The sequence below is a fragment of the Nuphar pumila genome, chromosome 2, assembly GCF_984573655.1.
Source record: "Nuphar pumila chromosome 2, dmNupPumi1.hap1.1, whole genome shotgun sequence".
Classification (NCBI taxonomy): domain Eukaryota; kingdom Viridiplantae; phylum Streptophyta; class Magnoliopsida; order Nymphaeales; family Nymphaeaceae; genus Nuphar; species Nuphar pumila.
Window position 1 is genome coordinate 83,989,295 of NC_143250.1, and position 17,069 is coordinate 84,006,363.

The 17,069-nt window shown below is 40.3% G+C and overlaps 2 protein-coding genes across 3 annotated transcripts in view; both read right to left on the reverse strand.

Annotated features, from left to right (window-relative positions):
• Positions 1-17,069, reverse strand: part of LOC149845888 (AP2-like ethylene-responsive transcription factor SNZ) — a 246,134-nt gene that overhangs the window by 27,941 nt on the left and 201,124 nt on the right. The gene's annotated exons all lie outside the window — the stretch shown is intronic.
• On the reverse strand, positions 3,151-9,885 carry LOC149845889 (IAA-amino acid hydrolase ILR1-like 5). Of its 2 annotated transcripts, XM_089996060.1 has the most exons (5): positions 9,450-9,885; positions 9,222-9,347; positions 7,866-8,180; positions 3,931-4,059; positions 3,151-3,701 (listed from the first exon to the last, which is right to left on the reverse strand). In XM_089996060.1, exons 1-5 carry the CDS (start codon positions 9,816-9,818, stop codon positions 3,336-3,338), a joined length of 1,305 nt encoding a protein of 434 aa, XP_089852186.1. In that variant the 5' UTR covers positions 9,819-9,885; the 3' UTR covers positions 3,151-3,335. The 2 variants fall into 2 exon arrangements, with proteins under 2 accessions (XP_089852186.1, XP_089852187.1); XM_089996061.1 differs by lacking the exon at positions 3,931-4,059 and having other exon boundaries at positions 9,450-9,884.

A 17,069-nucleotide genomic window follows, 5' to 3' on the forward strand; every position in this document is an offset into this window, starting at 1 on the left:
ATATTTGTGATGTTATGAAAGGTTTTTGTTACAGGAAGTTTACAAATTTGGTCATGCGAACATCATGAGGTCCACAAAAGACAATGTGTGAATCTGATTTTTAGTGAGAATTTGCGATATTCGAAGCGCGTACCGATATCAAGAGGTTCGCTCATGCAAAGGGTAAAAAGATCCTAAAGAGGTCGGACATTTGTAAATTTGTACGCAGGGAAGATTTAAAAAATTGTAGGGCATTTCGAAAAAATGTGTCATTTTTTTTGTACAGTATGATCATTTTTTGTTATTCAACTCCTGCTGAATGCAGTACCTCAAGGTCAGACACCCCGACCGTGCTCCATTCACTTTGTATAATCCAGATGATATTTGGTTGGTAAAATGGGTCTCTATGTCCGACCTGTTAGGACTTCATTTCAGGCTTTATCAATCTTGTCCACCTCTTCTGCTTAGGCCAGATTCAATCACATGTAGATGGGATCCAAAACCACACACAATTTATGTCCCTGATCCAATTTAAAGACTTTACCGGTTGGGCCTTGTTAGATCTTTGGTTGGAGTTTGATCATTTGGATTTTATTTGTGTCCAACTTGTTTCTGTGGAGTTCTATGGAATACAAAGGGAGTCTAAATTCATTGAGAGAAAGAAAGAGCGACACAATGCAGTATGTAAAGTTGGATGGGTCATGCTTCCCCAATAACATGTCCAAATTTCACAAACTGGATTCTAGATTTAGACCCGACTGGAGTATCATATTAAAGCTCTGGATCCTTACCTGACTGTCACTTACTGGATCTGCTGAAAATGGGCAAAAGCTATTGCTTTTCCATTGTAAAAAATAAAAGCAAGTCGAGTTAAACCTAATTTAAACCTGAATCCAACTAAATGAGTTTACCCAATTCCAGTCTGGATCTAACCAGATCCGGCCTTGTTTCTTTTGAATAGGACACCTACAGGGTCCGTTCAGTATGTGGATGCAAGAATCTCAAACTCTCGCATCCACAACTATTGCTTCCTAAATGCTCACAAAGGCTCCGCCTCATCTGATAGGGGTGACTTGTGAATGTCATCAAGTTGACAGGACGTCACAAGTTCAAAACCCACAAGTGTCATCCCTTGCCGTAATGTCGAAGCTGGGTGTACTCTCAGTGTGGAGAGGTTTTACCAACCGGAGGCCAGCCTGTGTGCAGTAGGTAATTTTGGGGGAGGGGTGGAGGTGGGGTCTCACCCAAATATGATGCAAGGCACTCTTGCGCCCCATTTGGGGCAGGATACAATGTCCCATGTTTGATGCAGAGCGTGGGGGCCGTCATTACAGGACACATTCGTCCCCGCATATCAAAGGTCCTTTTCTGAAAAAAAGACTAAAGTCATGCATGCAACCAAAATAGTCCAATACAAATGGCATCTTCAACAGAAAACCATGTCTTGTGGCTGTTTGGGGGCTGGAACACATTGAACATGTCCAATACTGCTTTGCAATCTTTGGGGCCCCATGACCGCCGGAAAATGTGAATCTGGGCGTACTGCCAAGGGGCACAACCACATTGTCAATTGTTGGTTTGTACCACATCCAGAGAGCTAAGGCCCACTGCATATTCTCAAGAACCAACACCTAAACAGCATGTTCACTTGTCCCCTGAAAAGTCTCACCAGTCATATGGTTGCACCGACGAAAAAAAAAACATCATTTAGCAACGGTCAGAAAGAAACCAACCGCTGTTAAAATATCATTAAAGGTTGTTTCTGCATTTTTTATTAACAGGAAAAAACATCCTACATTGTATTATCCAAAAAAAAAAAAGCATCATATAGTGTAAGCCATTGATTTTTGAAGGCTCACAAAATCCTCATTGCATACAGTAATGGAACGATCGATCCACGGTGGGGTTCCCACATTCCAACCAACCAAACCATGTAAATCACACCAGCAGGGTTAGTTTCATGAAAAAATAAACCCTCATTTTGGACTTCATGGTGAATTGACCATTTATTAACCATAACTAGAAGTCGACATTAGGTTAGGTCAGGTCGGGCCGACCCGATTAGCAATCCATTAGGGCTCGACAAGTCTGATGAGAATTATGAGCCACCAAAAACCCGACCCGATAGTTATCAGGTCGGGCTGGACCCAGCATTCTTCGGGCTCGGGTATAAAGCTTGCCCACGACTTGCCGACAATATTCAATCAGATCAGGTCAGGTCGAGGCAAACTGGCCTATAGGTTTAAAAACAGACCCTTTGTGCAAATGTGTAAGGGAGTGTCCTCCATTTATATGCTTCGAATGGGGGCCTACTCTCCATTGACATAAGAAGGAAAGAATATTAATAACAAGGCATTTATGATACGCAAAAAGAAACTCACTCATATATCATCCATTAGTATCGAAAAATCAAAGTAAAAGACGAGGATGGTCATAAAAGAAAGAGCTTCACTTTTTTAATCCAACGAATTGGGGTTGTTATGTTTGTACCCAACCCAAGACTCAAAAACGTAAAACAGCTTGGATTACAAAAGGAATGTATAAATTATTATTTTTTATGATATTGGGTCAGGCCTGGCTCGAGAGGAATGCAAAATTTGTTTGTTTATTCTTTTTATGATATTGGGTGAGGCCCGGCACGACATTTTTCAGGCTGGGTCCTGACAATGAGGCCCGGACCCAACCTGAGTCGAGCAGGGTACCAGAGAGTCTGCAGGCCACCCCTAACCATAACCAACAAGAAATATAGCCCTTTTCCTTGATAAACCACTTGAGTCACTGTCTACTGGTGGTAACCATATGTCACATGGATAGGAAGGGGGGGTTCGGGGGCTCCCCCCGGCACGGGTCCCCCCAAAGAAATTTTTTCTGGGGCTTATGTTTGGAACCCGGTTTTCAGTGGATCCGACCCGATTTGGTTAGGGTTGTCGCCCTTGCCTTGTTTATATTCTCGCTTTTCTTTCCCGAGCTTGTAACTGTCTGTTAAGAGTAATAATATTTCTCTTTGGGCGGCCGTGGTTTTTTACTCTCTCTTGGATTTGAGGAGAGGTTTTTTCACGTAAATCTGTGTTCTTGTGTTTTGTTTGATCGTTCTTGTTTTTTGTTTCCTTTTGATTGTCTCTTGCTCGTGGTTTTTCCTAACAGATACTGCGGTGGATATGCAAAGGTATCCCTGTGACAGGTAACAATCATTACAAAACTTGTGATTGATTAATTATTTATGAATATGTGGAAGGGGCCATAATCCCCCATCGTGCTTATCCTGAAAAAAGAAATTACATGTACATGCATTGTGTGTATTTCCTCATGTGCGATACCATGATTAACAAATCCTCCTATAGTTCATCATCTCCAGGCTACTGATGCTCGTTCAAATAATACTCCGCCAATGCAGTGTGCACTGCAGCACCAATAGGAAGAACATCCTCATCCACAAAGAAATGAGGGGAATGTGGATAGTGAACAGACCCCAGCTCTTCGTTCCTGATCCCAATCTCCAACATCGCACCAGGGATGATCTGCTGATAGAACGCAAAGTCCTCGCCCGCCAAAATTTTCTGCCCAGGGTTCACATTGTGTTCTCCAAGCAAGAGTTTTCCGACACGCTGAACATGATGATGCAATTTTTCATCATTCACAGCAGCAGGATACATTGGGTAGTCGTCATCTCTCATGGTTACAGTTGCGTTGCATCGGTGAACAGCAGCCTGAGTTTCAATGACCTGAAACCAGAAATTTTTATTTGAAAGCCACATCCTGGAGTGCTTTATATGTAAAATTTATTTTTGGCTCTGTATGCCAATTCCCACTAGATATGGTTACTCTAAAAGCATCTACCAGCCTGAATAGGCTACAGCAGTCAGAAAGAAATTGATGACTATTTTTGAAATAGTACAGCAAAAATCAATCAAACAAGTATACAGGTGCCAGAGAAGTATAACAGATAAGCACCTCTTTGACCCTTCTAATGAGCTGGTACAGCCCTTCCGTAGAGAGACTTCGCAGGGTCCCTCCAAACGTTGTAACTGAAGGAATTGCATTCAGTGCCTCACCACCTTTGACAAAGGTTACGGATACCACCTACACCAAAACCATATCGAAGCATAAATTACAAGATAATCACCATCCAGTTTGACATAAATAAGAGACTGACAAGAATCATCCTAGTCACGATCACCTAAAACTCATCAGCTTCGAACTAGTTTAACTTGATTCCACATATTATAAGTTCTAGTTGAATAGGTTGCTGTCAATCAGAACAAGATTGAGCAGCGATGGTTGAAACCCAGATTAATTCTCATCAAAATAAATAAGCACCTGATGCCTATTGTACTATAGCCAAAATACAAATGACTTGCCCGGTAACACACCCAAGAATGGTGCATACCAGCCAGACATAGCTTCCTTTTTATCTTTTATCATTGAAAAGTTTGTAACAGTTCAGAATAAGTTTAAGATAATCAGAGTTGGACCACTAGCTGGAATCTATGGTATCCACCCCACTAAATTGATGACCCATATATCAAGAGCATTAGTTTGTTAAAGGAAAATATACTTCATTACTTTTACAAGGCAATAACATGGTTATTACAGGACAGTTTGTTATCATGGGCAAAAGCTGAAAGGTAAACTTTGTGAGCATGTTTCCACGCACAATCTTTGTCAATGAGCAAATAAACAAGTTCAAAGCTTTTCACTTCAAACATATGACTATTTCACATTTAGTTTCCATAAGACCATTCTCATAGAATCTTCTTTTACCTTCTTCTCACAACAAGGACAAGCTGTTTATCATCAATGAATACCATTGCTAATTCTTCCCAAGATAGAAGAAGGTTGAATAGATGAGGTGAATCTCTAAGGTGAAGAAATCAAGTAAATCGAAGATCTTCAAAGCAAGAGAAGTTCAATTCTTCATGCTCTATCTTCTGATAACACTGAGATTGAATGGGAGAACATGGTGGCACATATAGCGGTCCAACCATAATTATGATGATCTTGGGTGGGAAGATAATTGTTTCCAGGTGTACACCCATTTCTATCATCATGAAGAGGGGGTGGCTCAATTTTCAAAGAAGGAACAACCTAAGAATTCCCAAATTGTGTACACATTTCACAACTGTCATTTCATCAACAAAATGCAACTACCTCGGCTAGGCCTTGGCAATTTGTGCTCAGTTTATGGACGGCAGGAACCGACTCCATGTATCCAGTTAATGGCTTGATAAACACAGCTGCAAAATGCCCTCAACTTAGCATTGAGTTATAAATCTCTATCTAATTTAAATCTTATATTGGGCATTGCCTTTAGGAACCATCCTATGCTATTTATGGTTCCCAAGCCTTGGCTCATATTGCTGGTTTTGTATTACAGAAAAACGTTAACAAATGCTCCCTTTGTTGCACGTTATACCCTGCTTGTACATAGGCATGGTGGCAAATTTCAACTCCACCATGATTTCTTGTATTGGACACCAATCTTCTATTTGCCTGATCCCTTTTGGTTGTTTCCATATGGCTTTGATTGCCTTCGAGCCAAATGGACTTTGAAGTATTCTGGTGATGGAAGTCAGATATTACTTCTAGTAGCTAATCAGCAAATGGTGTCTGTCACTATCGTTTCTATTCAAAGCTGGCCTATGCAAATGGATGTCAAATCTTGCATCTTGAACTGTAAAGTAGAGGTAGTGTGCATTAACCCTCCATCTGAAACTGTATCACACAAACTCCTTTCTGTGGACCACATGGTTTAGTATTCACTCTCAGTGGCTTGGGGTGCAGAGCTTCAGGGTTTCTTTCATTTTTATCCCTCAAAAAAATAAAGACAATGGAATTAAAACATGAACCAGAATCACAAACTAGTTTATTCCTACTAAGCAACTGAATAACAACAAACAACTTGAGAAAGAGGAGCTGCAATGCTGATCCTAACCCTGTAGAAAATTAGTTGTTACCTCAAAGTATCTTCTCACTCCCTTAATACACACACACATGCTGGATTAGATCTATAGGCATTAAGGATAACTTATTTGAAAGCAAATTCTTGGAATCCCTTTTTGACCTATGTCACCTCAACACGGCATTTTAGCTGCCTGTACCCATGTCGACACGGGTACAGGCACCAGGTGCAGTGCGGGTACACTTGGTACCCGAACCTCAGTACCCCCCCCCCCCTCCCTCTCTCTCTCTCTCTCTCTCTCTCTCTCTCTCTCTCTCTCTCTCTCTCTCTCTCTCTCGCTTGCTCTCTCAATTTACCCTCTCTCTCGTCTTACCGAGACAAAGAGGGGAAAGATGAGAGCCAAGAGGGGGGAGCGTGAGACCAAGGGGAGAGGGAGAGGGAGAGGGAGAGGGAGAGTACATATTCTACTTCTCGCTGCAACAAACAGAGAGAGAGAGAAGGGGGAAGGGCCATGCCCTTCCCCCTTTTTATAACTTGGCAAGTTGGTTTCGTTGACCAGGTTTAGACAAATCCAAACATGGTCAACGAAGCTAACAAAAAACCTTTAAAAAACAAGTTTCTCTCTCTTTATATATATATATATATATATATATATATATATATATATATATAGCCGTGTTCCCGTACCCTTATTTTTTGAAATTGCCGTGTAGTATCCTCTGTACCCAGGTGACATAGCTTCTGACCTCATCTCTAGTTTTATATATCTGATGCCAATTTCAGGCTGGTTCCAAATTACCAGCCTTCTAAAGCACTCCTATATAGATCTCTGAACCCAATGTTGCTGCTCTAAAGACAATAGTTGGATCCATATCAAATAACAATGATAGCTTGCATCCTTGCCACAAGAGCGGCCTTGAGAATATATGACTGCTTAGCTATGTCACATGGGTGCGGGTGCGGGTGCGGGTGCGACACGGGTGCGGCACAATTTTAAAATTTTTGGACACGGGGACTCGGCAAAAAAAAAAAATATATATATATATATATATATATATATATATATATATATATATATATATATATATATATAATTTTATTTTATTTTTAAAATGCCACAGGTGTCTGCACAGACTGTGACTGTGCACAGTCACAGCACTGTGCACTGTGCACAGTCACAGACTGTGCACAGTGCACACTGCAAAGACTGTGCACACTGCAAAGACTGCACAGTCACAGTGCCTTTTTTATATATTTTTTTTTAAATAAAAAATATAAAAAATAAGTTTTTTAGAGACATTTTTGGACTCGGTCAAAGTTGACCGAGTCCAAAATGTGGACGGACTCGGCCTGGACTCGTTGACCGAGTCCGACTCGGCGTTGACCGAGTCCGGGCCGAGTCCGAAGCCGCACCCGAGTCCGCACCCGTGTCGGGGCGTGTCGACTCGGGTGCGGCACCTCCTTAGCCGAGTCCGTGTGACATAGCTGCTTAGTCTAATTCGATGACATGAAAAAAATAATCCTGTATTCCAATTGTTCAGTTTACCATTGAGCATTGACCACCAAAGCCCACAAAAAGGCAAAAGAACTGCAGAGGAAGACAGTAACCAACTGAAACAAGCACTAATCCCATGCCTATTTTCTAGTATTGAGCAAGTTTCTCAATAACGAAGATGAACTGCAAACCATTGCAAATCACATAACAAGCTCACACAAAATCTGCATAGTTTGACAGAAACAAAGTTCAAAGTCCCATAAGATAATCAAAAGAAACATCATCATCTACTCTATCACTAACACGTTTAGTTCCATATTTGATTTGACATGAAAGACACAATTCCCATGCATTTACATTGGAAGTCAGCATATGAATAAACAAACTAGAGCAATAAAACATACAGTTAACAGAATAATTGCAAAGCACCATGAAGACAAATAATGAACTGTAGAAATGTAAGTACACTTAGAAATGTAGTTGCAGGCTTACATGGCTGTCGAGCGGATTGGCTTCGCGAGAGGTGAGTGGCTGAAGAGCTAAGATTGCAAATGATGCAGCAACAATTGGGTCCACATTCAAGTGTGGTGCAGCAGCATGCCCACCCTTCCCTGCAATCTCAACTGCAAAGAAAGACACAGCAGCCATGATTGGACCTGCCTTCGATGCGATTTTCCCAGTAGGATGTCCAGCGTGGACATGCATTGCAAAGATTGCTTCAGCATTCCCTAGAGCTCCTTCTTTAATCATATGATGCGCACCTGCACCGCCTTCTTCAGCAGGCTGAAATAGCAGCCTCACAGTCCCCTTTGCAAAAGAAATCCAAATAATACTAAAATAATCAAAATCTCCTAACCATAATCTATAATTCATAGAAGCATTTAGATACTTTGATAAGTTAGCAATGGAACTGAATATTGGTGAAGGATTAAAGTGGGATCACACATATCTACATTATAATCTACCATCTATTGCATTCTTATTTAGGATTAAGGTAAAAGTCTAATGAAAATCAAAGTTTTTTCTTATGACGAGGATTGGGTGCCTGCGCCAATTGGACCTACCCCATAGTATTAAACCCCAGGAGAGAACCCCAGTGGTTCGACATTTTTTACTGATTTTGGGGGACTTTGTGTCTTATAAACTCGAAATTGATGGTTGTTTTTTTTACCAGGTTTGATTTCGACCACGGGACCCACATAAATATGGGACAAAATGGTCCCCCGGATTTTTTCATCTGTGGCCAGAGAAGAGAACGGGGGAATCCCAAATCTCATTTAAACAGTATTCAAAGCAATCAAACATAAAACTTTTTTAACATAAAACCTCAAAAGTAAACCTCTCGAGTTGGCACAAAACCCTAAAAATGAGATTTAAAAAGCAAATTTTATTTGTTTGGGATTCACTGTATCAAGCGGTCTCACGAGATTTTGAAAGTTAATCACTTTTAAAACAGTATTCTCACTTTTCAAAAACATAATGAAACCTTAAATATGAATCAAATATAGATTCAAATATCCACTTATAATCCATAAGGCCCAACAAAAATAAACGTCACATTTCAAAAAATGAATCCAAAAGGATTGTTTGAGCCTTGGGTGGCGTCTTGCTCCTGATTTGTCAAGAACCCAGCACAACTGGATTTCACGAACCAAAAATTCTGGGGATGCGTTCCGTTTGGTTCCAGGATACAAAACGTGAAATTTTGATCAAAGAAAGAGAAATCCAGAAAAAATATTCTATCCCAACAAGTATCAGGTGGAATGAATGTGGATTGCAATTACGATCCCGGGAATCGAAACACCACCCAATCCAAAGAAAGGGGGAAAAGGAGGATTGAGAATCAACCTTGAGATGCTGCCGTCGTTGGTTCAGCAGCTTAGCAGCGCCGAGAAGCATCGCAGTGTGGACGTCGTGGCCGCAGGCGTGCATCTTCCCGTCGATCTTGCTCTTGTGTTCCCACTCCACCAATTCCTATAAAGAAAAGAAAAACAGGGCATTTTCGTTGTGAATTAGGGCTCCTTCTTCTTGTGGTGGGCAGGGAATGGGAAGAAGGGTGGTTGTTTTGAGGATTACTTGCAAGGGGATGGCGTCCATGTCTGCGCGAAGAGCGACGACTGGGTGATTGCCGGAGCCGATCTGGGCGACGATTCCCGTCTTGGCGAGTGGGAACTCGTAGGGAATACCGAGACGGTCGAGCTCTCCCCTGATGAGGGCGCTCGTGTTGTGCTCCACGAATGAGGTCTCCGGGTTCTCATGGAGTCTCCTTCTCACCGACACCAACCAATCCCTCTCGCCGAAGGCCGACCTCAGGAGAGCCCTCGAGTAGGAAGACTCGCTCGAGAAGGGATCAGCCTCCGCAGAGAAGAAGAAGAAGAAGAAGAAGAGAAAGAAAGGAGCAACGAAGGAGACGACGAAGAAGTAAATGGAGACACCAGATGCCATGGGAGAGAGAAGCTTCAAACAGTGGTTGAACAATCTTGGGTCACCTGACGACAAAAGACTAAGAAAATCAGAAAGAGAGAAAGAGGCGGCTCCTTTGAGATGGAAGAGCTCCCAATCCCTCTACCTACCAATGTGGGACCCAGAGACATCTTCATAATTCAGAGAGAGATTTGGGCTTTGTTTGGGTTAAACAGGGGAGGAGATGAGAGGAGTTATGGGAGTGTAGATGAAGTAAATCTTCAGATCAACAGTTTCACTTATCCCAAACCAGTGTTGTCAGTATCGACCTGAATCTGATACGTATCTTCTCGGCAGAAAATCTATACGATACTAACCTGAATTGATTATTTTTTAATAAATATAAAAAAATACTTAAAATTAATTTGTAATGTTATTTTAATATTATTTTAATAGTTTTAACGTGATTTTTGTAACCAATTCAGAACGATTCACTTGAAAATCAGTATCGTCGAATTCACTGGAATCGTTGGCTAAATGATTTAGATACTAACATCATTGTCCCAACCAACAGCTAAAGACCACAAATTTTCATTCTCATCTCCCAAAACATGGTTTCCAAACACATGCCAGGATAGGTGGTATTAGTTACAGTCATTAAATATCATCTTTCCTCTCATCTTCTGCTCTCAAAACATCTTATTTTTCATTTTAAACATCTAAGCAAGCTCCTGTGGCAAAGGCAGCAGACTCACTTGTGGCCAAAGGCAGTGGCTGATGTGGGTTTCAACAACTTGGGGATGGGCTATACCAAGGTTTCCCCTCAATATATATATATATATATATATATATATATATATATATATATATATATATATATATATATATATATATATATATATATATATATATATATATATATATATATATATATATAAAAGAAAAGTAAAGCTGGATCTGTGAGAGCCTTAATCAAAGGGGAGTTGCGGCTTTCACCAATGCTCTCATTCTCTTTGCTGAATGGTGTTGCCAAAAACACCTCATTCAGAATGAAGTTGGCTCCCCCCCCCCCCCCCCAATACCACATTTTAATACTATACATATAAGAGGATGCTTTCTTAACACCGTATTTTGGCAAGAACATGGTGTTTCCATCTTACTGAAAGGCTCCCAAATAGATAATGGATTTGAATTGTACCAAATATCCAACCCAAATTTGATGTAGAGATTTACTAAGATCGTTCTTGAAAATCTGCAGAAACCAAAGCTACACTAAATTATCTAGAAATATCTATAAAATAAATAAAAAATGAAAGAAATACAAGGAATAACTACAAATAACAAGAAATTTAATAATAATAAAAAAAATTCTCACATTCCAACTCTCATTTGTCATCTAGCCCTCACATCCTCTTAAAGATGAAGGTTTCCTTAACACAGATTTCTTATTTTGATAACCTTATGAAAAAATATAAGACTTATCCTAAAGTATGGATCAATCAATAGATCCAATATCTAAACACAAAATATCCAAATATCCAAATAATAAAAGAACCTAAAATCTAAAACAGATCCAAATAGACCAAGTTTGTGTTACTCCGCTCCTGCATCAAATTTTGAACTGTATGAGTGTGGCTGATATGCTGGACAGACCATCTGGCGTTTGTCTAGGACATGTGAGTCACACCCCTAGGGTTGCGACTCATTGGTTTCATCCTACTCTTTAAAATATAGAGCGGCAGGAAGCAAGCGGTTTTAGTCCAGATCGCCGGTTCCTGCGTATCAAACACGGGACACCACTCAGACAAGGAAGGGCCAATCCCTACGCAGGTGTGTTCTGCATATCAAACACACCCTATGGGCGTGTTTTCGTGCCATAGAAAGTGGGGGGGGGTCAGCGAAAATGTATGAGGCCCCATGCATTTTCACGAGACCTACAAACCTCTCGTTGAAACATTGGATTCTCTTTCAACAAAGAAAGTGACCCGTGGGGAGAAACATTGGATTCTCTTTCAACGGGAGCCATCCCTTTTCAACGAAAACAAAGTCCGATGGGGGTGGTTGGACTTGGCTTACGTGGGGAGAGACTCTGCACATCAAAGGCCCTGGCACACAAATGTGCCCTTTGGGACTTGTCAAATGTGTATTGGATTTAGCTCACATGCATATCTTCAATTTGATAAAACTCATTTTCTTGTTAACTTGAGGGTGTGTTTGATTGTTTGTCCAAGTCCAAGGTTGAACGGATCAATAAAACTCACACATTCTGTTTTGTAGCAACAAGAAGTTGTGTTCCTTGTGTCCATCATTTGATTTTTACATTGTGGGGACAACTTGAAAGCATATGTATAGCCCCACCATATGATATGAGTGTTTTAACATGTTTATTATGAATTTTAACCTCAGATTTGATTTAAATATCAAAAAAATATTTAAAATTTAAATAATTTAAAAAAAAACAAGAATTGGTATTTCTTTGATATATAAATGCTTTAATGGAAATTTATTAAAAGATTATAGATTTTATCCTCAAATATAGATGTCAAACTAGATCCAAGTAACTAAAAATGTTTAAATTTTAGATAATTTGAAAAAATAAGAATTTATAATTTTTTATTCATAAATAAATCATAAAATCCTAAAAATACAAAAAAATAAATCATAAATAAACCCAAAAACCTTAAACTATGAGAAAAATAAATCATAAAATCAAAGAAATCATATCCTAAAATTGCAAGAAAATAAATCATAAATAAATAAAAAACTCTAAACCACAAGAAAATAAACCATAAAATTAAATATAAAAGCCCTAATTCAAACCTTAATCAAAGATAACAACTCTAGTCAAATTAACTATAAGAAGCACTGATTAAAAAATTTGGATTCAAAGTCCTAATTAAAGAAAAATACTAATCAAAACAAAGAAAAACATTAATCAAGTTAAATATCAAAACCCTTAATTAAAGAAATTTGATTCAAAGCCCTCATCAAAGAAAATCAAAGAAAAAAGTACTAATCAAATCAAAGATATAAAATTGTAAAAGCCCTAATAAAAAAATAAAATAAAAAATAATCAAACTAAATATGAAAGTCCCTAATAAAAAAATCGATTAAAGCTCTAATTCAAATCCTAATAAAAAAAACAGGCCAAATCAAATTAACTATAAAAATCCTTAATTAAAAAAATTTGATTCAAATCCCTAATAAAAAAAATAAAAAAACCCTAAATCAAATAAGAGAGAGGGAGAAAAGGAAGAAAGAAGAAAAAAGAGGAGAGAGATAGAACAGGCTGCTACACAGGGGTTTGAGCGATAAAGAGAGAGAGAGAGTGAATGCCATCGCAGGTAGCCTCTCGCTGCACAAGAGAGAGAGAGAGTGAGAGAGGGGGGGTTAGGGGGTCGACCCCCCTACCCGACTTTTTTTTTAATATGTTCCCAGTTCCTGTTCTTAGCGTAATGGGGGGGGGGGGGGGGGGGCTTAGAATGGTAAATCACCATTCCATGGATGTGGTGGATGCGCGTTGTGTGGCGGACATGCACGAACGCCCCCTACAGGGTTTGATTAAAGCATTGCGCAGCGGGACACGTGATCAAACATGCCACGAGGGAATGCCATTTACGGTCCAGAGTGTATGTAAGATGACACGATCACATGAAGACACGCTGCGTGACATTTCATGATACATTTAATAATATTTAATGTTATTCAGATGTTAATAATATTTTTATAATAAAAAGTTATGTATTAAAATGCCGAAAACTTATTGTTTTGTCAATTAAAAAGATTGTGGGGTTTTGTATCTTAGTCTCAAAAGAACTGCGCGTTCATGTCTCAAAAACTGGAGTCTCCAAGGTGCGTACGTGTCATTGTGACATAATTGTCAATGAACAGTATGGACACACACCCACACGCACAAAGTCTGGTTTCTAAAGCAATCAAAGAAAGAAACCAATGTTGTCAGAATCGGACAGAATTGTTTTCAAAATGATTTAGAAAATCAGCATTAATCTAATCGAATTGTTTTTTTTTGTTTTTTTCTAAAAATTGGAAAAAACATAAAGAATCAAACAAATGAGAGAAATATCTAAAAGAACATATAAATTAAATTAATGATGACTTAGAGGTTAAGTCAAATTCTAAAACATGCATTTAATATTTAATAAAAATATGATAGAAAATAAATATCATAATTATCACAAAATATAAAAAAAAAGAAACCAATTTTCAATGAATTGGTAAGGGTCGATCTAATTTGATTCGGTTGATTCAGGCTAATTCAGTTCAATTTTAACAATGTCTGAAAGGAACTTGACACCAAAAAGCAACATATGAAGAAAGATCTTCCTTACCCCAGCTTGTTAACCCAAAAAACCAAAAAACAGAGAGGAAAAAAACTTGACAGTGAGTGAAACCTACTTGATGAGAAAAAGGCCCCACCTGAGTATTGGGTCCCTTTTGTGAACTAGAGGTAAAGTGTGTATTTTCACAAGGTTGGAGGTACACAAGCCCCTTTGATTCGGTGACCCCATTTATACAGAATTTAAGAACCATTGGATTCCAACCGTGGTATCAAAGCATCAAGAGAACTTGTGATCGGCGATGTCTATGAGTTCGCCCACAGGGTCTTCGAGTGTTATGGGATCCACTGTACTAACACTTGCCATTGCAAATTCAATAAAACTTTCAACACCATCCATATATTCAAGCGATACCTCATTGTCAACTATCCTACGATACATCTATTCACGGTTTGCAGTCATTTTATCGTATGATGTTATGAATATTATCCTAACCAATTAAAAGAGAATCATCAAAATGCTATGATAAAGAAAATATCAAATTTATCATGCATTCGTGGTAGATGTAATGATTTGATATATCACACACACACACATATATATAATGTCATATAATCACAAGAACTATAATGCATGCATTGATAACTTAATATTTTCATGTGCAAACTATTCATAACAAGATAAATTCATTTGAAGCATGTTTTCATGATACAATTTTACATGGAAGTCATAATCAAATTGAAAGTAACTTCATGCAAGCATAAATACAATCACATCAAACATTACAATACATTCAAATCATTCATATCAAAACAATGTCAAACATATACCTGTAGCAAACACACTCCAATATCCTGCTAACTACTATCATGACTAGCATGGAATCCGTACTCCAAAAATAAGAACACTTCTATTTTTATATATTAAAATCATGCTCAGCATGATCTCCAAACTCTATCAAAGTAGTCCTAGATATCCACAACTAAGTTAGTGTGTGAACAAAAAAATGTTGTATCCAAGAAATTAAATAACTTGTGATGCACATGCATCACTTACTCACCATGGGTATTTATCTGATCTGCATTGCTTTTGTCACTTACTTACCATGGGTGGTGGGGCACAAGTAAGATCCGTTGAGAAAACTGCAAGAGACACTGTTAAAATGAAGTTTATTAGCCGATAACAAGGAGAGTGACGCCCCCTGTCGAAAATGAGCCTAGACAGGGAGACACAACCCTCTAGTGAAAGCGAGACACACAGGGGCGCTGCTCCTACCAGTAGTAAGGTCAAGGCAGGGAGGTCTCACCCCCTCCCGTATCAATCATAAGGAAGGGGGGTCTCACCCTCTGCCGAGGCAAAATTTCCCGGCAGGGGGTTCCGCCCCCTGCCGGGCAAAATTTCCTGGCAGGGGGATTCGCCCCCTGTCACGCAAAAAAGACAAGGGGCAAGGGGGCTTCGCCCCCTATCAAAATTATCGAGGAGAGGGGGGCGAAGCCACCCCCTGCCAGGGAAAACAAAAGGGCAGGGGGTTTCTCTCCCTACCGATCATTCTTCGACAACGAACAGGGGGGCCCCTGTCGGCAAAGTCAAGAGGATAGGAGGGGGGCTGTCGACATTCAAAAAGATAGAGACGAAGCCCCCTGTCATGCTAGAGAAAAAGAGGACAGGGGCGAAGCCCCCTGTCATGCCAGAGAAAAAGAGGACAGGGGCGAAGCCCCCTGTCCTGCCGAAGAGATCGAGGCCTCTGCCAGCCTCCACCGACTACACAGGGGTGGGGAGGGTCTGACAGAGGTTGTCGAGCCTTTGTTGGCCCTCCGGCAACCATAGGAGGAAGGGGGTGGCTAGACCATAGGGGAAGGGGGAATGATTACCTGTGGACGGGGCTCGCCAAAAAATCTAAAGGGGGAGCAACAAGAGAGAGAAGATGGCAGGGAAAGAGAGGTCGACGGGCGTCGGTCGGTCGGGCGGGCCAACAGAGGTCGATGGCCACCGGTCGGGCGGGCGACGGGAGGTCGCCAGTCGAACGGGAGATGGGAGGTTGCCTGGCGGTGGGCGGGCGGCGACAGATAATGAGCGGCATGCGGGCGACGGGAGGCAGACGGGCCAACGGAGGTCGACGAGCACCGGCCGGGCGGGCAACAGGAGGTCGCCGGTCGAGCGGGCGACGGAAGGTCGCCTGGTGGCGGGTGGGCGACGGCAGGACGACGAGCGGCGGGCGGGCAACTAGAGGCAGATGGGCGGTGGTCGAGCGATTGACGAAACAGAAAGGGAAAAGGGGCTCGCATTAGGGATTTACGAGAAATTTAGCGACGGAAACATTTCGTCACAAATGTGCGACGAAGTAGCGACAGAAAATTTCTGATGCTGAGCCATCGCAAAGTTGCGACAAAAATTGAGACAAAATTTTATCGTCGCTAATTTGTGACGGATTCTCGATGGAATTTTTTTTGTCGTTAAGTCTGCAAATAATTTGAATGTTAGCAACGAATAGTTTTCTCTAGCTAATCCATCGCAAATTGGCGACGGAAAAAATCCGTCACAATTTTTTGTTGCTAATTAGAGTTTTTCTTGTAGTGTAATGGCCCTACGCAGAGGGCTTTAAACAAAAGAATAAATGGTTTTATTACAGACCCAATAATTGAATTGAATTAAAAATGAAAACCTAATCTAAAAGCAAAAGTGTCTTCAGTGCTTGAGTCTTTGTCCCCTTGTGTTCCCTTCTTCTGCCTTTCTTATTTGCATATCACTTTGTGGTCCCTCTGAGGGCACTTCTGAGGGCTTGAAGGAACCTCAGAGGGTACTTTTAGGGCACGAAAAGGGCTCTACCGCATGTTCCAACGCTTCTCTGCAAAAACAAAGAAACGGAATGCAGCAACACAAATAGAACTAAAACAAATCCAAACTTAAAAACAGTAAAAACAAAATGTAAACTAACTTCTAACAAACCACTATAAGACGAATTAGTGAAACAAACTTTTAACAAGCTATCAACTAG